The sequence below is a fragment of the Sycon ciliatum genome, chromosome 1 (genome assembly GCF_964019385.1).
Source record: "Sycon ciliatum chromosome 1, ocSycCili1.1, whole genome shotgun sequence".
Taxonomy (NCBI): Eukaryota; Metazoa; Porifera; class Calcarea; order Leucosolenida; family Sycettidae; genus Sycon; species Sycon ciliatum.
This window is the reverse complement of record NC_088643.1, coordinates 93307565-93329450: the sequence shown is the minus strand read 5'-3', so window position 1 is coordinate 93329450 and position 21886 is coordinate 93307565. Positions and strand designations below refer to the sequence as shown.

General features: G+C 48.2%; 1 protein-coding gene across 1 annotated transcript; it reads right to left on the bottom strand.

The window, feature by feature from the left end:
- Positions 1-775: 775 nt before the first annotated feature.
- Positions 776-20650, bottom strand: LOC135806568 (mucin-5AC-like). Its single transcript, XM_065320766.1, has 8 exons — positions 20011-20650; positions 19093-19192; positions 14944-15116; positions 14337-14471; positions 9036-9080; positions 6826-6895; positions 6365-6430; positions 776-2808 (listed from the first exon to the last, which is right to left on the bottom strand). The coding sequence occupies exons 1-8, from the start codon at positions 20278-20280 to the stop codon at positions 1910-1912; spliced, it is 1758 nt and encodes a 585-aa protein (XP_065176838.1). The 5' UTR covers positions 20281-20650; the 3' UTR covers positions 776-1909.
- Between the last annotated feature and the right edge of the window lie 1236 nt (positions 20651-21886).

The window sequence follows — 21886 nt, the reverse complement described above, 5'->3', positions numbered from 1 at the left end:
GTTGTTGCACTTTCTGACTGTATAATAGTATCTAGACGAGTACAGTGGTGGACAGTTACTCTCGCATCCATTACTTCAGTACATGTATGTCCTTTTCCTGTCTGAATTTGACTTTGTTCTAGAATATATTTTTTGTCGCCTCCGACCTCCGTTGTAACCAAGAGTATTATACTCGTAACCTGATTTACTCTTGCTCGAGAACAGTTTTATTCACAACAGCAATTTGGCCAATCGCGTGAAACCATCAAGTAGTAGTTCAAATGTTAGTACTAATAGCCTGGAGTGTACGTACAGTGGTCCCTCTATAATCCGGCACCATTTGTGCCACGGAAATCTGCTGGATTAGGGAGGGTGCTGGATTAACAAATCTGATTTTCTGCTAGAACATGCATGAAGAGGACATTTTGGCTAATGAAAATTGTGCTGGTTTATCGAGGGTGCTGGATTATAAAGTGCTGGATTAGAGAGGGACGACTGTACCGGTAATACTAATAGTCGCATTACACACTACACTGATCCCAGTCATAATACTAAGTATAATACTCGCACTGTACCTACATGTACATGTACATGTACATGTAGCACTTCGTCGAGAAGAAAGAAGAGAAGGCTACCCAAGCATCTTCACGGATCCCCCCTCCCCCCTCAAACCAACGCTCTATCCATCCACATGCTCGTTGTGTGCCGAGATGTCTGCAACTGGTCAAGGCCCTTGAAGGGGTACACTGCACCTCATCCACAGCATAGCTCATGCTCACAACCTTGTTTTTGCCGTCGCTCTCCATTTCTGTTGGGAAGTGCAGTTTAATTAAATAATTTTGTTACAAACCAAGGCTGTGAAGCAATGACATCAAGCAAGCTAATACAATTGATAAAACTGCCAATTTTTACTCTAGTTTTGACTTCAAAGTATCACAGTGCACATACCTACGGAGGAAGGGGAAACAAAACAAAAATACAACAATAGGTGTGTAGGCACTACATGAGCTGCGCTGGTGAGGTGCGCTGGTGAGGTGCGCTGGTGAGGTGCGCTGGTGAGGTGCGCTGGTGAGGTGCGCTGGTGAGCTGCGCTGGTGAGCTGCGCTGGTGAGGTGCGCTGGTGAGCTGCACTGGTGAGCTGCGCTGGTGAGGTGCAGTGAACTCACCCAACCAAGAGTCTGGGGGTCGGCGCACACAGCAAGCACCATGGGGGTCGGGGGGGGGGGGAGATGACGGGGAGAGAGGGAGAGACCAAGAGAGTGAGTGAGATAGATGACGAGAGAGATGGAGAGAGAGAGAGAGAGAGAGAGAGAGAGAGAGAGAGAGACGGAGAGAAATATGTCCTACAAGCACTTTAAAATGTCCTCATGCAGCTGTGGACAAACAGCACCTAAAATTGCCAACATCGAGACATGGTCAAGGGAACTGAAATAATAATTATGACGGTGAAACAAAAAATCAATTTCTCTTCGCAAAACAAAGCACTATCCGCGCGGCAGCACGTACATGCTGCTATCCGGGTGTGGATGTGTCACGCAGCCACTACCAGCCACTGCCATCAGCAAAGTCGGTTATCAGTGAAATGCTGCAGTGTCAGTATTTTATGTATGCTGTCTGGGCTACTACTAGCACTACACACCACCCATTGGTTGGTCTCAGGTACTGAGCAATAACATAGCGTGACATACCTCTCACAGCATGCCGGGCTGCTGGATACATAGGGTGAGTGTGATTTGTCCTAGACCAGTTTCAAGAATTTGCAGCAATGACTTCAAGTCCACAGTCTACAACACCATAGAACCATGTACAGCTCTGCCCATCAGGCGATGGCATCAGGCGATGGCATCAGGCGATGGCATCAGGCGATGGCATCAGGCGATGGCATCAGACGCCGATGTCAGATATACACAAACTACACATTCCATGGCTGCTAAAGCTGTGGGACCGCCATTTCCGAATCAAATTGACCTGCACCCTGGGACAACTGCTGGTGCTGCTGCTGCAAGTATTGCTCCGATTCATGCTGCGTTGCCAGAATGCCGGGCTCAGGGTGAAGGTTGTCAACTCGCACAATCGTACTTGCAAGGTGATCTTTCTTATTAAACGCATCACTCATCACCTTTGGATCTGGGTGAGGATTCTCAACTCGCACTATGGTAAGCTGCTCCTTTTTACTAAACGCATCACTCATCACCTTGGGCGAACCGGCTCGGCTGAAGTCAGACTGACTTAGTCGTCCTAGCGTACCACTACCACCACCAGCCTGAGTTGCACTACCGGCTGTGGCCAGGTTGGCTTGTCCGGTAACATTGCTGCTGAACTGTGTGCCAGTGGCATGCGATGGATACTGGGATGATGACGATGCCACTCCACTGCCAGTGACTGCTGTACCAGCCAAAGCAGTGGTTGTACTCTGTCCCGGTAAGCAGGTCGTGTCTGGTGATGTAGCAGTTGCAGATGCCATTGCAGCGACAGCGGCAGCAGAAGCTGACGTGACCGTAGCTGTTGTTGTTGGAGATGCCGTGACCGAAGCTGCAGCTGCCGCCGCTGCTGCAGCGCTAGCTGCTGACGCTTGCGCTGCTTGTGCTGCCGCAGAAGCTTTCTTGGCAGCTGCCGAGGATGACTGTGTACGCTTCTTACGCTTACCTGTTCCTGTTGTTGTTGTGGTTGTTGTTGTCGTTGTGGTAGATGTGCTCGGTTTGTCAGTGGATGCTGTCGTCGTCGTGCTGGTGGTGGGAGTGCTGGTGGTGGATATCGGAGAAGATTTCTTATCACTGGCAGAGGATGTGACAGCGGCAGCCAGTATCGGTGCTGCTGCAACGTGAGTTGCTATCAACATACAGTCACACACATGCACACGCGCACACACACACACGCGCACGCGTGCACACGTGCACACACACACACACACACACACACACACAAAAACCGTGTCGTCCACCTCAATTGAAGAAAGCAAAGACCTGTGATTGGGGAAAGAATTCCTAATCTCCAAAGTGAAACAAAGGCAGCATGTTGCACCCTGGGGAAAGCGTTCTTCTATGATATTCTTGGGGAAAGAAATTCCAAACACAGAAAACAGGCCCTTCGAAGAATGCACTGCCAAAAATGTCCAGGCTGAGAAAAATAGGAACAGCACATGCTCAGACCCCACCAGATAAGAGCTTTTCATCAACTTTCTTCCATTTTCTATCTTGCCGCGCCCAGGTTACATGCACTGTGCGTATCACTGGAGCATCCAACTTTGTATAATGGTGACGTAATGTGAAAGTATACGGATACAATGTACATGCAACACAGGAAATACCAGTCATTTGGATACATCATGACGCATCGGAGTACAGTTGACCAAGGCCGGTATGGTGCACATCGTGCAGACACCTCTATACGTATATAATACAAACTCACTTTACCACAAACTCACTTTACGTTTATACGTGGAATATAAACTGAACACAAACCGAGGCGAAGCCGAGGTTTGTGTGATAGTTTATATTCCACGTGTAAACCTAAGAGTAGGTTGTAGTATATTTATACCAGCCTTTATACAAACCTCCATTCAACTCTACCGGCTTTGCTGTGAGCAGTATCAGCCATTAATCATTACCCTTGACAGGGCCTTGTGTTCTACCGAAGAGATAGCCATTCTTCATTACTTGTGCAAGACAGTACACTAGGCTACTGGCACTGCACAGCGGTTATGCATGAGTCAACGGTATCGCTTTACCTAGTGCAGAGCTTCCTCCAAAAAGTGAGGACTTTCGTGACATTCTTTAGGTGACGACGTTGGAGAATACGGTCACCTGCTTGTTTCTATGGTGAATTTAGGCACGCAAATTTGGGCGCGCTTTTTGAAGTTATAAGTAACTTGGGCACCCCATATCTGCCACTTTCTCCAGTTTGGCAGTTGTAGTAACATTGATTTCACTATGTATGCAGATCAGTCTGAAGATCCACCCAAGAAAAGAGTTTTCGGAGCGTCAACGAAGGAGGAGCAGCAAAAACTCATCTCTGACGCTGTTCCACAGAGTACAAGCTCAGCAACCCAGTATTGGGTACAGCTCTTCACTGATTACTGCAAAGATCAAAAGGCTTCGACTACGGACTTCTCCTCAATCCCTATTCCGGAGCTTTCAGACCTAGTTGGCTCTTTCTACATCGATGCGAAGACGCGCCATGGAACTCCTTTCTCAAAGAACAGTCTTCTGGCAGCAAGAAGTGCTATACAGCGTCATCTGTCTTCTATGAGAGAAGTCAACATCTTCAGCGATGAAGCCTTTTCAAGGACCAACAAAATATTGGATGGTGTACTAAAGGCACGCAAGCGCGCAGGCGACGAACTAGCTGTAAAGCACAAAGAACCAGTGTCTGAAGACGATCTCGGAAAGCTGCGCACATATTTCGAGGATGTCGTCGAAACAACCGACGCGATCAAGCTGGCGTTCCACGTTTGGTACCAGATAACTCTCCACTTCTGCCTCAGAGGTGGTGAAATGCAGTCAAAGCTAACGAAACGCGACCTCGTGTTTGAATCTATCGACGGACAAGACGTGCTCAGGCTTGGAACATCGTTTATGTCCAAGAATCACCAAGGGGGCCTGACAGGATCGGACTGGTCGTCAGCAGGAGTAATCAATGATCAAACGCAGTTGTCAGCAATCAAGCGTTACCTTGACAAGCTTCACCCTAACCAAGATCGCTTGTTTCAGCGCTCTGTGAAACCTGGTAAGCTTCCTGCTGATATGTCCTGTTGGTACACACGCTCACCGCTGTCGCACAATCTGTTAGCAGGAATGATGAAGCGATTGTCTGAGCTCGCTGTTCTTTCTGTGGCTTATACTAATCAGTATGTACGTGCCACTTGCATTACCAACATGAAGCGCAGTGGCATTGATGATAGGCGAATTTGCAGTGTGTCAGGCCATCGTAATGTTCAATCCTTATCTGCTTATGATCGCCCCACCACAAAAGATTCTTGCTCTATGGCTGCTGCTGTTGATCTTGGCTCTGTGAAAGCTGTTCCGCCTGCCAGTTGCAAAGAGAATTTGCCACTGCACCCTTCATCCATAGCCACTTCTGTTCAGGCTAGCCCTGTTCAGAATAGTACTTCTACTGTGGCCCACGGGTTCATCTGCTTTGGCTCCCTATCTGAATGCTGCTGTTTCTACATTTCAGAACACATCTATTGTGTTTTACATTCATGCTGACCGTGCTAAGCAAGCTCGCAAAAAGCTAAAGAGAAAGCGCTCTACATCCGATCCTGCTGCCTAATCCTGCTGCTGACAGTGCTGTGGCCCTAAAAAAAAGGCGTTTATACTCAAGTTTATATTCAGGTTTATTCCCGTAGCTATGCAGAAGACGTTACTTCAGTAACGTCTGGCGCTAGCCAGGGTCCACACAGCTTTAATTTGGTGTTTGTTTGTTTGTTTGTGTGTTTGTGTCACGCCTGGCGCTATCCCGTATCTGTCCCGTACCGTACCTTCAAACACAACTGGCCACATACAGCTGGCCGAAATATTCAAATAGGGCTTTCAAACGCAAGATCATAACGTGAAGCAACTTGGAAGAATGAGTATGAATGCAAAGTGTATGGGGGATGCATGTAGGTCGATAGTGCGGGTTCGAATCCCAGGTCATGCCTGAAAAAATAGGAGAATTGAAAAATTTATAACATCCTTATGCTTTTTGCCTCGGTCATCAAGGCGATAGACGGTGTCGTAGTACCCTCGACCGTACCTGTTCCGTACCGCACCATCAAAGACGGCTGGCCACAATGCATATTCAAATAGGGCTATAAAATGCAAGATCATAACGTGAAGCAACTTGGAAGAATTACAGTGCATTTCAAAACTATAGACGCGTAGGGTTTTTGAAATATTTCAAATTTGGCTGGAACTTTTTGAGAATAGTTTTCGGAATATTGCTCAGGATCGCTCCACAATTACTCTCGTATAGTTTCTAAAGGATTGGATAACAGATGCCCAATTTGGAAAAAATTATGCACAAAGTGATCACAGATTTTATGTGGTATAGATGCTGGCAAAACGGTTTTTGCCTAGGTACGCGTCTATAGTTTTGAAATGGACTGTAGTATGTATGCGAAGTGTATCGGGGGATGCATGCAGGGCGATAATGCGGGTTCGAATCCCAGGTTATGTCTTAAAAAAAAAGGAGAAGTTTATAAGAATAAATAAGTAACATCTCTATACTTTTTTTGTCTAGGTCATCAAGGCAAAAAAGCATAGCGTAGGGCCCTGAGCTTCCAAGCTCTCTCGTATTGAAAATATAAACTTGAAATCTCCGTTGAAGTTGAATGAGAGTTTGTATAAAAGAGTGGTATATGTCATATTACGTCATATTAGACGTATACAGCATGAACACATACCACTGTGTTGAGTTGGACCTGGCTTGGTAGTGTCTCCCGACATCTTTGCCCAGTTCTCTAAGCACTCTGCAGTGTGGACATGTAGCACATCGGGACCACGAAATCATTACGATCAACAGTCAGGATATAGATGGACTTGTGCATGGACCAAGAAAGAATGATTCAGTTTGCATTTCACATGTCAGAAATCGGATGACGATACAAAGATTTAGCACACATTTCTGATCTAACCCTGTGCAATAAGAAGTGTTTGTGCGAACCCCAGTCAATGACACCGTTGTGCAGCTGACATGCTAATGAGAACAGTAGCAGTGATAGCAGCGGAGTACTGCTCTACCACTAACACTAACCTAACAGCCCAACACAACCATTCATCTTATAATGGGAGAAGAAATGCACTAAGATGACATGAAATTAACTGCACAAAGCATTGGAGATGAAGATGGAGAAGACACACTTACCTCTTGGTGACAATTTGCTCTCACGGTGCATTGCCATCAGCTCCCTCATCGGCTGTAACACTTGTGATGTCTAAAACAACAGAAACACACGCATGCACACACGTATCCACACACACACACACACACACACACACACACACACACACACACACACACACACACACACACACACACACACACACACACACACACACACACACACACACACACACACACACACACAATGAGCAGTGACTCTTTCAAGCCGCAAGATAACAACAGGGGGTAACAAGAGAAGGAAGTTAGAGATCAGCAATTCCTTCGAAAGGAACTGAGCCTACCAGACATGGCATAATCAAATTTCTTAGCTGTACTCATGGACAGTAAGAATGTATTTGCTATTCACCTCACAGGACATGCTTGATATACCGGCTAGCTGGTGATTGCGCGTGGACCCAAACTAACTGGCTCGTGATTCTGCCTAAACCTAAGCGGCCGAAGTGTCTTTGTAGCTGCACTACATGCGCAGTCAGAAACTCAGTGTATTTCCGTGGTACAAGGGAACAACCGAGAAACAGCTTTTATTAAAACCTTGCTTGAGATACGGTATTGCCCTTGGTTTTGCAAGGTGTAAGCAGGGGGCAATCGGCATCACACTACTGATCATTATTAACTTGTTCCCTGTTCACTTGCCGCTATCACCAGCTATCACCACCATCACTGTATGGGAGAAGAAGTTCAGTCACGGTCGCCTGTGAGCCAGCAAAGGAAATGCACCACCAACTTGAGGCACAAACAAGTTACCCCTACCCCTAAACTATGTCTGCTGCTCCTCAAAAGGTGATAGTTCCGTGATGTGATTAGAGGGCATAAGCACTTCAAGCTGTCTCCATCACTTAACATTCAGGTGCTCTGCACACATGTGACAGACCTAGCCATGCTCCGCACACCCACAGTGCTGCCTACTAGTAGTGCTGTACTGGCCACTGGTACATGATCTTGGCTGTGTGTGAGGCTGTATGTGATTATGACACTAATTATGGGATTCCAGGCACATTCTCTGCCAGCACTCTGCCAACAACTGCCTGCGAAACAACAGAGGTCATTAACAACTGCCTACAAACCAAACAGCGGCCAGGAACACCTAGAACAATGTGTTAAGTCATGCATAGGGACATGTGCCATCTACACAGCCATTGCATCACTGGATCACTGGCAGCAATCCACACTACCACCGGCAATCAGGAAGCTCGCAACAATCAAGACACCTCTGTTTCTGGTGGTACAGCCACAGCGGAAATTGCGGAACAAATCGCCAGGATACACTCTTGTGCTAAGCCACTCAAAGAGCTGCCAAATGTGCAGAAAAGCACTTAGAGATGGTCCATCATGATGGCTGCAGAATTGTAGGGAAATTTCTCTTTCGTCTTATCAAGCAACTCGTCACATAAACTCACTACTTATAGGCACATCATTAGCTACCTGCTTCCTGAATGCTCCATGATATCTGCGTTCAGTTACAAGAAGAGTTCAGCCGGTGGCCATTGACAAACGTCAATGTGCTCCAACTGGAATTTGCACAGGCAATTATGTAGGGTGGTCTCAGAATCTAGATAGTGAGTGACTATATCAGCAAAGGCCATATTATTAGGCTCTAGATAGTGAGCAACTATAGCAGCAGCCAAGGGCAGCAGACTTGGAGGACTAAGTCACGGAATCCACAGCCCTAGTACTCCAGACCAGACGTCCTTAGTCCACAACAGAAGCATGGATCTATTCACAGCCCATCCTGTTTTAGTGCTTGGTGATAGGGTGATCAATGGGAAGAGCTGCAGCACCCTGATGATGTCCTTGAGAACTCTAATCTCAGATGAAAGGTTTACTACACGAATGCTCTATCAGCTATTCAGCCATTCAGCCATAGCATTTATCTGAGTGTACAGTAACAGCACAATGACAGCAAGCAAACCTCAACTTCTCTCAAGACCTGATCTGCATGCACCACTACATGTGTAGCAACACTAGATGTAGAATGACAATGCAAGATGGTTGTGCCCAGCAGCAATGCAGTGCACCACATCACCACAACTAACAACTACCAGCCGCCGAACTAGTGTAGCATAAACTCTGACCACACACTACTGGCTCACTCCTTTGCGGATTCGTTCATGTACTGCTGCCTGAGACGTGCAGCAGCCATGACAAGTACAGCCCGCACAGTGTCAACGTACCTTCAAGAATTTCAAACATTCACGGATTAGACCATTCTCAGTGATCTGTACAAGGTAGAGGTAGAGGGAGAGAGACAGACACACACCGTAGTGACGCAGAAATCAGCTCAGCGACACTATGGTATAGACAGCAATGAATTGGGCCAGGCTAGTGTGTTCTGATCCATCCTTACACACTGAACACACTGCACTTGACACTGTGAAGCTAGACAGTCATAGACTAGTGCAGCTCCAGCATAATTAAAAAGCCATTGTGTTTGTAGGGAGGTGTTAGAAGCACCCATCACCACTCATACACACATCTTACTGGGTAGAGCAGTACTTGATAAAATAACGTTAGAGTGGAATAGCACCTCAATCCACAACATGTCCAACATGGACACCAGCAGTAGACACATCTAGAGCAGCTAGTGTCCCCTGCTACAACTTTGCTTGCCTTAACCCTGAAACACTGGCATATTCACAAAAGCGCCACTACCATCATCATCACCTGTCCAAGTAGTTGTAACAGCACAGCTATTCTGCCTAAACACCATGGCATAGTAAAACTTTACCCAGACTGTACTCATACTTCAAGTAGATCACACAAAGCCGCTATGTGTAAAGCAATGAGGCAGCTTACCCCAGGAGGACCTAAACTGTAATTGCTCTGAGGGCAAGCTGATCAGCAGCCATACAGCTCACACACTCAAACTACCACACTCTACTCTGCAGTTGTATTTTTGTGCGCCATAATGTCATTAGCTGCAAAGTCATGGTTGGAACTCCAGTGCAGAATCAGGACTACAACATCAACAGTATAGTACCAGCTTCATACTGATGATAAGGGAGCAATCATTAATGAGTTTGGCAGAGTACCACAGCCACCACCAGAAGTAGCAGCACAGAGCTACTAACTAAAGAGGAGTGCAAGGTTGTTAATTGAGGCAATGCCAGGGCTTGGCCTGGATCTATCTAGAGCATTTCTGCTACCTGTCAGGTGATACCTATACATGATGCTCTCACTTTATATTGCCTTTGGTATCATTGGTATCAGTAACAGACGCATGTTTACTTGGAGGTTCGTTCCGCTATGAATATGTACAAGGAAGTTAGTACATGATTGAGCAGATCATTCCCATTACTAGACCAGTATCAGCATTGCAGCCTTCAGTCAAGCAGTGATCAGGAGAAACTGCACATCAGCTAGTGTCTATGGTAGTACTGGTAAAGTACCTATCCGGGATCAGGGGGAGGGGGGTGTCAGAATACACACTGATGTCAGTGATGATGATCTGTCTCTGTGAAGTCAGCATCACCTCCAACAAAAGCCTAATGGCATGGGGTGCTTCTTTCTAGCACAAGTGCTAGTAGTGATTGGGCGCATTTTTGGGATTTTCTGCAGTGATTGCTACATGATGAGAGAGGGTGCCCATTGCCAAGATAAAAGCTAGTACTAGTACATGATTGCTGTACAGCACACAGACTATGACTAAAAGTTGGACTGTACTGTAGCACACAGCAGCCATATACAAATTATACTGTAACTTGATTCACTGGCAATGATACCACTCTACCTCCACTTCCCTGCTCCTGGCCAATCTCCAAAGTCATGTAGCTAAAAGAAGCCACAGTAATGCCCAGATCCTTTGAAACCCTGGCCTGATTCCAAGTCTGATGCGCCTTTGATTCAACCATGCAGTTGACACTGACAGAGTGTTGTCAAGAATCAGACTTGAAGGCTGTCAGGGGATCAGGGAAACTGACAGTGTCACTTGCTGTGCTGCACAGGATTGATTGACAGTACTTTCTGACATGTCACATGACTGTAGGCAAGGCAATGACCAATGAAATTGCACCTAGCAGGGCCTAGATGAGGCGATCAAGGCATGCTAGAACTCCATATTTAGTGGAGCGGGCTTTGATTTTACGATCAAAGCCGGCTCCACTATATTTGGCATGTCCACTAGGGCTTTGATTTACCGATCAAGCTCGCTTTTTTTTAGGCGGGAAGGTTGAATCCTGCTACTAGTAAGTGTTTTGCAAGAGTGGTGGTAAGACTGTAGGCGTGGTGGTAAGACTACAAGCGTTTCCGGTGGGCGAGAGAAAATGTCACGTGTTGTACCTAGTTTTGATCTGGACGTCGAGGATGAAGCAATGCAGGGGGAAGTGATGGAGCCTACTGCCAAGAGAAGCCGCTTTGGTTCCGGAACCATGGATGGTGTGCACACGCTGATCGATACGCGAACTCCGGCTAGCACAAAGAGAACTGCCAAGACATGGCTGAAAGTCTTCAACGACTTCTGTTCCAGTAGGAAACTTGGCATTGACCTAAGTGTGGATGCGCCAAAGAAGGTCTGTGAGGCATTGGCGCTGTGTGACGTCAATGCGAGAGGACGAGAGGGTTAGCAATACCAAAGACCGAGCCTGCAAGGTATGCGCACAGCATTGAAGAGAGAAATTTCTTCAATCCGTCCGGAATGGAACATTATCAGCGACAAAGAGTTCAAGGTTGCTAATGACGCCCTGGAAGGAAGGTTGAAGGAAATGAAAAGAAGCGGAGAAAGCAAGACTGCAAAGCATAAAGAGATAATTTCAGACATGGATATGGAGAAGCAGGGAGAGTACTTCAAGAAGGTGCGAACCTCACCAGTGATTCTGAAGGAAAGTGAGTGGTTTGCAGTAACCTACCATTTCGCACTGCGCGGATGTGAAAACCAAGAACTCCTGATGAAGCAGGATCTAGCGTTCAAGGTCGCTGATGATGGCACTGAGCTCATTGAGCTAGCTACTGCTTTCCTGGCAAAAACCACCAAGGTGGTGGCAGTAGAGAAAAGGTGAGCGATGGTAAAATTCAAAACACAGCGCAGGTCACAGCCGTCAAGAAACTGCTCGAGAAGATCAGCCCGAAGTGCGATCGGATCTTTCAGATGGCATGCTGAGGCCAACAAGCGAAAGGCGTCGACGGTGCCTGGTACAACGGTCTCCCTCTGGGCCGGAACACAATTAAGGAGATGATGAAGCGGATTTGAAGCAAAGCGAACTTGTCGAAGACATATACCCACCACTGTGTCCAAGCGACAGCAATTCAGCGTCTGGTTGATGCAGACGTTCCAGAAACGTCGATAATGGGGACAACGGGACACAAACAAGTCCAGTCCCCCTGACTGCTTACGCCACTCGAAAGTTCCGGTGCAAGGAGAGGACATGGAGCCGCCGAAGGAACAGCGCACTCGAGCCCTCCAGTCCCCGTCAAGGCGTGCTGCATGGCCGCCTACTTAGCGGCAACCTGTGGAAAGTCCGGCTGTCCGACAGAATGCGTTCTAAGATGCTGATATCGACGACTTTGCCTCTTCGTGACATCGACAGTTTGTGTTCCAGCCAGCGACCTGACGACAGGCGAATGCAAATGATGAAGGCCATTAATTTGTTACGAGGGACCTTTGGCGACACCTGCACCATCAATCTCCTATTGTGATCGTCGCCGACGCCCGTAGCTCGTAGGTCTAGTGAATACCAGTAACGTCTATCCAAGCAACAGCGTGTACAGTTTCCTGTGTAGCATTAGTAGTAACATTGTAGGTCTACAATACAGTCGTGTACATGACATCTATTGCGATTTTCTTCTTTGTGAGTGGGCCGAAATTATGCGGACTAGCCGAGCCAAAATGAGGCAGACGTCGTATGCCAAGTAGTTATGGTGTCATGTGGGTGCATACCAGAACACCCGTACGTGTGTGTTCGATCAGCCTAATCACAGCCCTTCACGCTTTGCGCGGCGGGCTGTGATTAGGCGATCTCACACTCGTACTCTTTGCTTGATTCCATACTTCTTGTAATCACTAATCAGTGAATTGAAGAGTGTGCAGCAGCAAGGGCCATACAGAGCGCATGCAGAACACGTGGAGCCTCATGGCCATACTAGTACTAGTTTAGAACTAGTACTGCAGGTGGGACCTCGGGACCTGGGGGGAGGGGGGTCCTAACTCACTGCACAAGCAGTTTTGATTCAGTGAAGGACAATCCTTCATGCCTGGATGGAATAAACATAGGGTACGCATCATGAACTCATATATTGACCAGTGTGGAGTGCACACTTTGCCTGCACTATTAATTTTTTGTCTTAAGCTCCTGTGCGCTCCAGACACATTTTATACCATCAAAACTGGGGCACTTTGATGGTTACAGTACTGTCGGGTGCCGAAGAACGTAGCACCAAAGAACGAACAGGCTAGCATTTCACCAAGCACAGCATACCACTATATACGCCGGTGACTCCACTATGCTTAGACCGCTGTACATGAAAATAAGAACAGCCTAGCCTACGAGGCTGACCCCCAGTTCACTGGCATCCGACAGTACAGTACAGCTTTTTGACAAAGGGGTGCACATTCTACTTCAGTGTGTATGAGAGCATCCAGCAAATGTGCACAGGCAGTTCTAGTAAATTGCGACACACACCTTACGTCACCCCAACGTGGCCCAAGGTCGCAAATTCAGTTGACAATTGCTAGTAGAGCTTCGCAATCAGCTTATGATTCACTTCTAAAAGAACATAGCCCTCCCCCCCCCCCCCCCCCCCGCCATCCATCCCAGTCACAGATAGTGCCATCCTACATTGTCTTCAAAAGGAGAGAAGAGCCAGGAACCATGATTATTCAGGTCCCAGCTTTACACAGGACTTACCTATGGGGGGGGGGGGGGGGGGGCATTCACACTACGTAAATGTAGCATGTAGGTTTTGTAGTGATGTAACGAATTATCGATTATTTGAATTTCCTCAATCTCTTGGACCTCAATGAATAATCGATCGGATAAAATCTAGGTCGAAGGTTCCAAAATTCGAATATTCACAGGCGGGCAAAGTCCATGAGCTGCATAAACTGTGTACTGTGCTGCAGACAACGACTAGACTACGTGCGGTAGACCAGGGTAGACTCTACTCGGACTCGAGTCTGAGCGCCTGTGTTGTGTCTTGTTCTTATTTCTTCAAGAACTGCTTGATAATTGTCAATGACAAATTTTCTTGTGGAATAGTAGAATAATCGTTCGTTCGTTTGAGTCATATTCGCTTGTTTATTCGTTCGTAAAATTCATGGTTCGTTACATCACTAACATTGTTCCAAGAGCCGGTCCAATGTTGTGAAATAGGAAAGGAAAAGGGGTTCAAAAGTAAAGTTACTGGTCGTGGACTGCCCCGTTTGAGGGTGCAAACATGAAACTAGGTGTGTTGACAATGAGAACTTTCCTCCTGATGCCCACTACTTCCACGAATCCCCCTCCCCAGTACTGGAACGCTCCAGTAGGCCTTTGCTCACTTACAGGAGATGTGTGAAGTGCTTGACTTTGCATGTGCAAGTATTCGTCAGGATCAAGTATGAGGATATCCCAGTTGCATATCCGAAATCCTGCTGCCGTTGGCACAATGTCAATCTTCCACTCACAATTGCAATCCACCTAGGCAAGAGAGGTAGGCCAGAAGACAACCCACACAAGCACCAAAACACACCCACCCACACACGTACGCACATTCGGATGTACATGACCACGCATACATATGTTTGTAGTTGGTATCCAGGACTGGCTGCTCACTGCTTGCCTATAGCAGTTTACCACATGATAGCAGTCAGATACAGTGAAACCTGTGACTAACGACCACCCCTTGGGCCCAGAGAAAGCGGTCTTCAGTGACAGGTGGTCCTTAGTTAGAGGTTTGCACCGCACCAACATAATGTCAGACCGTCCGTGCCTGGCGAAGTGGTCTTTAGTGCCAGGCTGGTCGCTAGTCACGGTGGTCTTTAGCTACAGGTTTTACTGTGCGTTCAAATAACTTTGGGAGAAATATCGCCCGATGGGTTAATACTGCTTCTATACATGACCCATACCACATCTCAGAACACATGCTGGCTACTAATCCGTAGTCGCTTACCTTTGCATTAGGTGTGTTGGTTGTAATGCTGATCGAGGCTTGCTTGCAGCACACCTCCACGTGTGTCTCATGACTCCTTTCCACACTGTCCAGACCCAGGAACTGCACGCAGCGCACCTTGGGCTTGATGAAAATGCTCACGAAGAAATGAGCTAACACGGAGTAAGTAACGTCTGCAACAAAATGACAGAAAGTAAACAGTATGGAAGCTGGTTGATAGGCAGGGGTGTACCCAGGGGGGGGGGGGGGGGTGCAGACGACCCCCCCCCCCCCTCCAGATTCTCATCTCGCACTGCACGTGCATATGCATAGAGTACCGATATCGTGATATCTACGCGCCGCACGGTTACATGCATGCCGATGTAACCCCCCTCTGAAGAACCCTGTCTAGTACACCCCTGATAGGTGTCATAGCCTGGTCAAGAGTCTCCAAGAGGTATTTGTAACCCACAGAGTGGAATATCTCTCCCATGCACCTTACACACAAGACGTGACTTTCTGTATGAAGTTGAATGCACCGAAAGTAAAGCTGTATGATAAGAGTGAACAAGATTGAGACATTACGAGATAGTGTGGGGAGCAAACAGCTTCCCTCCGGCTAAGAAATACAGTAGATCTCCCCCTGTCCAGGCATGCTGGAACTGTGCACTGGCCGTAACTAGAAATTGCCTAATCATATGCCCAGTTTGGAGCCATCAGTTGCCTGATGATCGCGACTACGTGAAACTGGTGCCAGTGCGGCTGTGGCACCCCAGTCGGAGTCCAGTCACAGTCAGAAGTGCCTGGGTGCTGTGGCAACAACATCTCCAGTGAACCTGCGCCGCATCTACGTGAATGTGTCAGCAGTGGCAACCAACACTGTTAGCAGGCACTCTGCTGCCATTGACTCCTGCTCCACCAGGTCACTTGTAAGCAGCAGTGTTGTGGCCAGCAAAGGACTGGCAGTGGAGCCGCATGAAGAACCCATTACTGCCATTGATGGAGAGGCCTTGCCAGTGGTGGGATCTGTGGTGATGACGATTTCTCGCCAAGACGCCCATGTCCAGCTGCCAGAGACCGAGGCCGAGTTTCTGGTCATTGATGACCATGCGGTGGTCAGCTCAGATCTGCTGATTGGCCTGGATGTGATATCTAGCCTGGTTGGCGTCACGTTAACATACGACAGCGAAGATCATGGCCTGTCGAGTGCCAAGTTCGGTCCCCAATGTTCCGATGTGCCAAGCGATGTAGTGGGTGCAGTGGGTGAGGAGAATAGCAGTAAACTGCTCAGGCATGATTGTTACTGGTGTCGAGAATGGCCGGGAAGTGTGGCTGAAAGCCGATGATGGTGAGGCACACTTCGACCCAAGTCAAGGGTGTTGGGTCGTGTCATGGAAGTGACTCGAAGGAGTGCCTCCAGCATCTTCCATCGGACCCGGCCTGGAGAGTATTTCAGACGTCGTCTAACGACTGAACAAGAAGCGAAGTTCTGCGAGGAGGTGGACCTGTGGATACGAGAAGGCTGGCTTGTGCCGAATGATACTGCCAAGCACGGTGAGCCCGCGTGTGTCCAGTCGCTCCTGGCTCAGGTCCAGGAACACAAAGTGTCGACACCGGTTAGGCCCTGCTTGGACTATCGGCAGCTGAACAGCCACCTGGTATCCCATCCCGGCACCGACTCTCCGGCATATGAGGAGAAGATCCGTGAGTGGCGTCGCCGGAGCACCGATAGCCACGTAGTAGATGTGCGCAAGGCCTACCTCAATGTGAAGATTCACCCAAGTCTGCAGCGCTTTCAGACCGTAGTGTGGAAAGGAAACCGGTTCGTCATGGAGCGCATGGGTTTCGGCCTCTCCATTGCGCCGAAGATGATGGACCTCATCATCAAGTGGGTACATGGGAAGTTTGCCGATGCTGACAATTACAGCGACGACATTGTCACCCCACGAGACCAGTCGCCAGCAGTCGTCAGTCGCCTGGCAGAGTACGGCTTGCCAACAAAGCCAGTCGTCCAGTTCAAGGATGCGAGCCTCCTGGGGCTCCAGCTGGAGCCTCGGCCCGGTGGCAGGTTTGACTGGCGTCGTCGGGAGGGTGTGGATTTGTCTGTGACCGCCAACGCTACGCGTTGACACGTGTTTCAGTGGTGCGGCAGGTTAACGAGCCACTATCCAGTGTGTTCGTGGCTACGACCGGTAGCCAGCTGGCTGAAACGTCTGGCATGTGAGACCGCCAGCTGGGATGACTGCATACCAGCCGAACTTCAAGCGCCATGTTACGACGTGTCTGTCCGTGTGCAAAGTGAGGACCCTGTGCGTGGCATTTGGGACGTCGGTCGGGATGGTCAGTGGCGGGTGTGGTGCGATGCATCGGACATCGCATACGGTGCTGTCCTGGAAGTTGAGGGCGCCGTTGTGGAGGACAAGAGCTGGCTGCGGGCCAAGAACGACAAGCGGCACATCAACGTTGCAGAGCTCGATGCTGCTATCAAGGCGCTCTCTCTCTAGCAGTTCAGTGGAGAGCGAAGAGAGTGACGCTAATCACGACTCCAAGACCGTAGTGGGATGGTTAACAGCGGTGCTGGGCAACATCCGACGAGTGAAGGTCGGTGGGCTGTATGAAGTTCTGGTGCTCCGTCGCCTCGACATCATCGACGACCTAGTCAAGACAACCGAGCTGTCCGTGGAAGTCCAATGGGTGCCATCGTCTGAGAACCTCGCCGACAAGTTGACACGCGTCCCGGCCAAGTTGGAGCGCTACTGGAGAAGGACATGTTGTAAAATGATGTGTTGTTTTTCTGTGTGATGGCATTCCCCAAACTGTCTCGTCTAGTCGCGTGCATGTGTGATATGAGCATGCGCGATTTTGTAGTCGAGAGTCCTTTTGTCAGTCTTCTTGTTCGTCCCTTGGAGTGCTGTCTCCATTTCCGTCTTGTCAATATAAATAATGTAATACAAACCAGTCTTGTCCTTTGTGTCCTGCGTCCCGGGGAATGGAATGGCTGTAATTCCGTAACAGACAGAAGCTAGTAGCAGCCAGATGTGACGGCAGTCGCATCCTCAGATCCCATTCTGAAGATGAACGACATCGCTGCTGCTCAGCAACGGGACAGCATCATTAGTACAGTGATCAAGCAGCAAGTCGCAGGTGAGAGAGTTGATGCACCAGAGTATGTGAAGGTCAAGGACCAGCTAGCTGTGGTCGACGGCGTGTTGATGCGCAGTGTGAAGCTACCGATGGGTCAGGTATCTAATGTACCAGTGATCCCTCCTGTTCTGGAAATTGCCAGCATCAAGATGGCTCATCGGCAGACGGGTCACTCAGGCTGGGAGGGAACGTGGAGATTTCTACGAGGCAGAGTTTATTTCCCCGGCATGGCGGCAAAGTGTCAGGAGTTTGTCCTTTAAAAATGTTCTTCCTGTGCGGCGGCCAATCCAAGACGTGGTGAGCGCGTTCCCCGACACGACCAGGAGTGCCGTCTGGTCCGTGGAACACATGTTAGCTGCTCCCGGCTTATAAAGTCCCCTCACACCAAAACACAAGGGTTTTATAGTATTGAATTATGCAAGTACAAGAGTGTAGACAAGAAGGAGAACAGGACAACGACAACTCAAGACTAGAGGCATCCTCAGTCTCAGGGAGCGGTCGAGAGAGTAAACCGCACTATCCTCAGTGTCATCCGGAAGACCCTGGGGGAGACAGATGATTGGGAGTCAGCGCTAGATTGCCTACTGTTCCACTACCGCATCCGTCCACACTCCGTGACCAAGATTTCGCCGATGGCTGCAATGACCGGCTGGGAGCCAAGGAACCTACTGGTGGAGAGTAGCAACGAGACTCTGCTGTCTGAGAGTGAGTGGGTGGATCGACAGAAAAGACAAGCTGCTATCACTCGAGACTACCTGGAGGAAGAACTCCAAAAAGAATTTCAGATTAGGCGAGTTTTACCGTACCAGTACATGCAGTTTTCAATATTGTCATATGGTGCCTGGGTGGCCATCCAAATGTCCAGGGTAACATAAAAAGGACATTGCTATTATGTATTCTTGCCATACCGAAACGGGTTTGTGAGGAGCTTGTTAGCGCGTTAGCACACAATGTAAGAAAGTGGTCAAGGTGCAACGGTGTGACATATTCAGCGTGCAACATTCTCGCCAGAAAGACAGATCTTACTGTACGCGGGGGCAGGAAAACGGGCTAGTGTTACGCTGATTGATGCTGTTGGGTCAAAGAACCGGGAAACCATTGCGTGAAAATACTGAATACCGCTATCCTGAAATTCAAATGCACACATGCATACACAAGCGCACGCGCACACACACACACGCACACATGCTGGATGAATAACTTTTCGTCTTCCCAAGTACCTTACCCAAATGTTCCCGCCTACAGTTCACTTTCTCCACAACATTTAGCTCTTCGTAGACACGCCTTGGTCCCGAGAGCAAATGGTAAGCATAGTATGCTGACAGGTGGTGATCACGGTTCGCATGATCCTGATCTGCAAGGTTTCCGGGGTCCTTGTACAGGATATGGTATGGCACCACCTGGAAATGTACCCCCCCCCCCCCCCCCAATGGCTGGTATGAACGCATGCAGGGGGGGGGGGGGGTTGAGCCTCAAAGATACGATTCGTATTTTCGGAGATCTGGGTAGAAGCCACACCTACTGGTGCAGAGCATTGTCTGCTGCATGAATGAAGTGGTGTGTGATGGAGAATGGGATCTCCCCCACCCCCACCCACCCCTCACAGAAGTCCTGTCCGATGGTGTAATGCGGGGTTGCCTTTGGGCCGATGTGTTCCTGCTCAGCGCAGCGTAGTCAGCCATCAGGGTCACATGGATGGGAAGGCAGGTTGTGTTCCTCCGTTTTTCAATCTTGTAATTCAGCATGCGCATGGTGCAATTCACAGCCGGTCTCACTATCTCTTGGTGCCGCAGGAAAACAGCGTGCATCCAGCAGTTTGTAGTGGACCAACAAATCTCAGCAAATAGCGGTATCATAGTCGTAGCAATCTAGTGTGAAGATGGGGAAACGCACAAACGTTCTCCATCAGAATTAGTCTCTATCAACCACACTCTACAGGCTTACGTTTCGACAGGAGAAAGCAGCCAGCCATCGATTAAGATCAGCAAGGAGCGTGGCAGCACTGGACATTGGTGGAAGAGGTGATGAATTGCTGTACCACATCTGTTGCTGTTGTTGTTGCTGCTGCTGGTGGTGGTGGTGGTGGTGGTTCTGGTGGGGATGATTGGGCGGTGGTGCCACGACTGCTGCAGGACTTGCGTTGCGCTTCAAACCAGAGCTGGGAGGCGCCATTTTATCATTCTTGGCGTTGTGTCGACCGCTCACGGCACTCATTCTCGCTTCCCTCTCTCTCTCTCTCTCTTGGCACCGCTCAGCAGTGGTAGCTACGACTAGTCTACAACGCTTACTCTTTCAGCACGACTTGTGTTCGCTTGATGGCTGAATACGAACAGCTAGTTACCACATGTACTTGTAGTGAAGTAGAAGCGATTTCTAGCATGCAGATTATGTTTCGGTTGGGATCAACAAACGATACTAGTTGCACGGTAACGGGTACGCATTCAACTCCTTCTAATGAAAGAGACTAGCAGCTCTCTACTATGCTACGTAGGTGAACGAATATTGTGCAAGACAGAAAGGGGCGAAGGAGTCTGAAACAAAGCTATAAAAAAAAACAGTGGAAACTGAGTGAAGATGGAACTACATGTACAATTATTTTTTGTGGCAAAATGTGTAATATCTTACTTATTTTCTTCACGTGCGTGTACGTGTGACCAAGTATTTGTGCCATAATGTAGTCTGCGCGCCAATCGATCTCGCGTGTAGCTTTGCATCATTCATGACTACTAAAGTAGTACAGTCATAATATTATTATTAGTAACTAGTAACAGTACTTGACACAACGTTTACAGCAGAATGTGAGAAGACCATTCAATGGTATGGCACTATGGGCAGGTAAAGAACTCAACGCATTCAAATGTAGCAGTAACAGAGTACACTGTTGTTACTAGTACTACCGGTATAGTACTAGTAGTACTAGTAGTATTACTATTAGTTACTTCAGGACTTGCTGCTAGCTATGACAATGACTAGTAGTAGTACAACAAAAATTAATAGTCATTTCTGCCAATATTGCAAACGATGATATTATTATTATTATTATTTATTAAATTTTTAATAGGGCATTCCCGATATACAGTGTTCCTGGCTCCCCCTCCCCCCTCCCCCCCCCCCCCCCCTTCTGGCGACCAGACGTTGTGTACTAGTACTAGTAGAAGCTTCCCTGCTTTATTGAAAATCCATGATAATGATTACATGTATGTGATCGGAAAGATGATTGAAGAAAAATCCAAAGTCAACTCAGGCAATTATTAGCAGTCAGTCACTACTATCAAAGCAGATCATTATTCGCAATAGCGCAACTTGGAAAGCCGGCAAAAATTCCAGACCATCCCTACTTGTAAAGTAGCTCCCTGCTGGTGTTTCGAACCGTAATGCTTTCGGTGGGGGGGGGGGGGAGGGAGGAGTGGAATCACCGTTCGTCAAAGGCTCTTGCATGCACATGCATGTGGCGGCTCATCGCCTTCACTAGACACTACGACACTAGCTACCAAGTAGATCTACCATACATTACCAACGCATCTTCGCATCTTACTCTTACTACTCTAGTATTACTAGTCTCAGTCTTAGCACGCCTTGCATAACAGCATTCTTGACACAGATCACGCTCTCCTCTCCCACACGTCATCATGGTCATTGCTTTCGCAAATAATAATTATGCATTCCGAGAGTGAGCTTTCTACATAAACCATGATAACGTCATAAGTCATTGTATGTTTCAACTACTGTAGTACATGTACACAACAGAACAACAAGGACAATCAAGGCTTGTTTGCTGCTACATGTACTATGTTTCAACTAAATACTTTGGACTCCATTC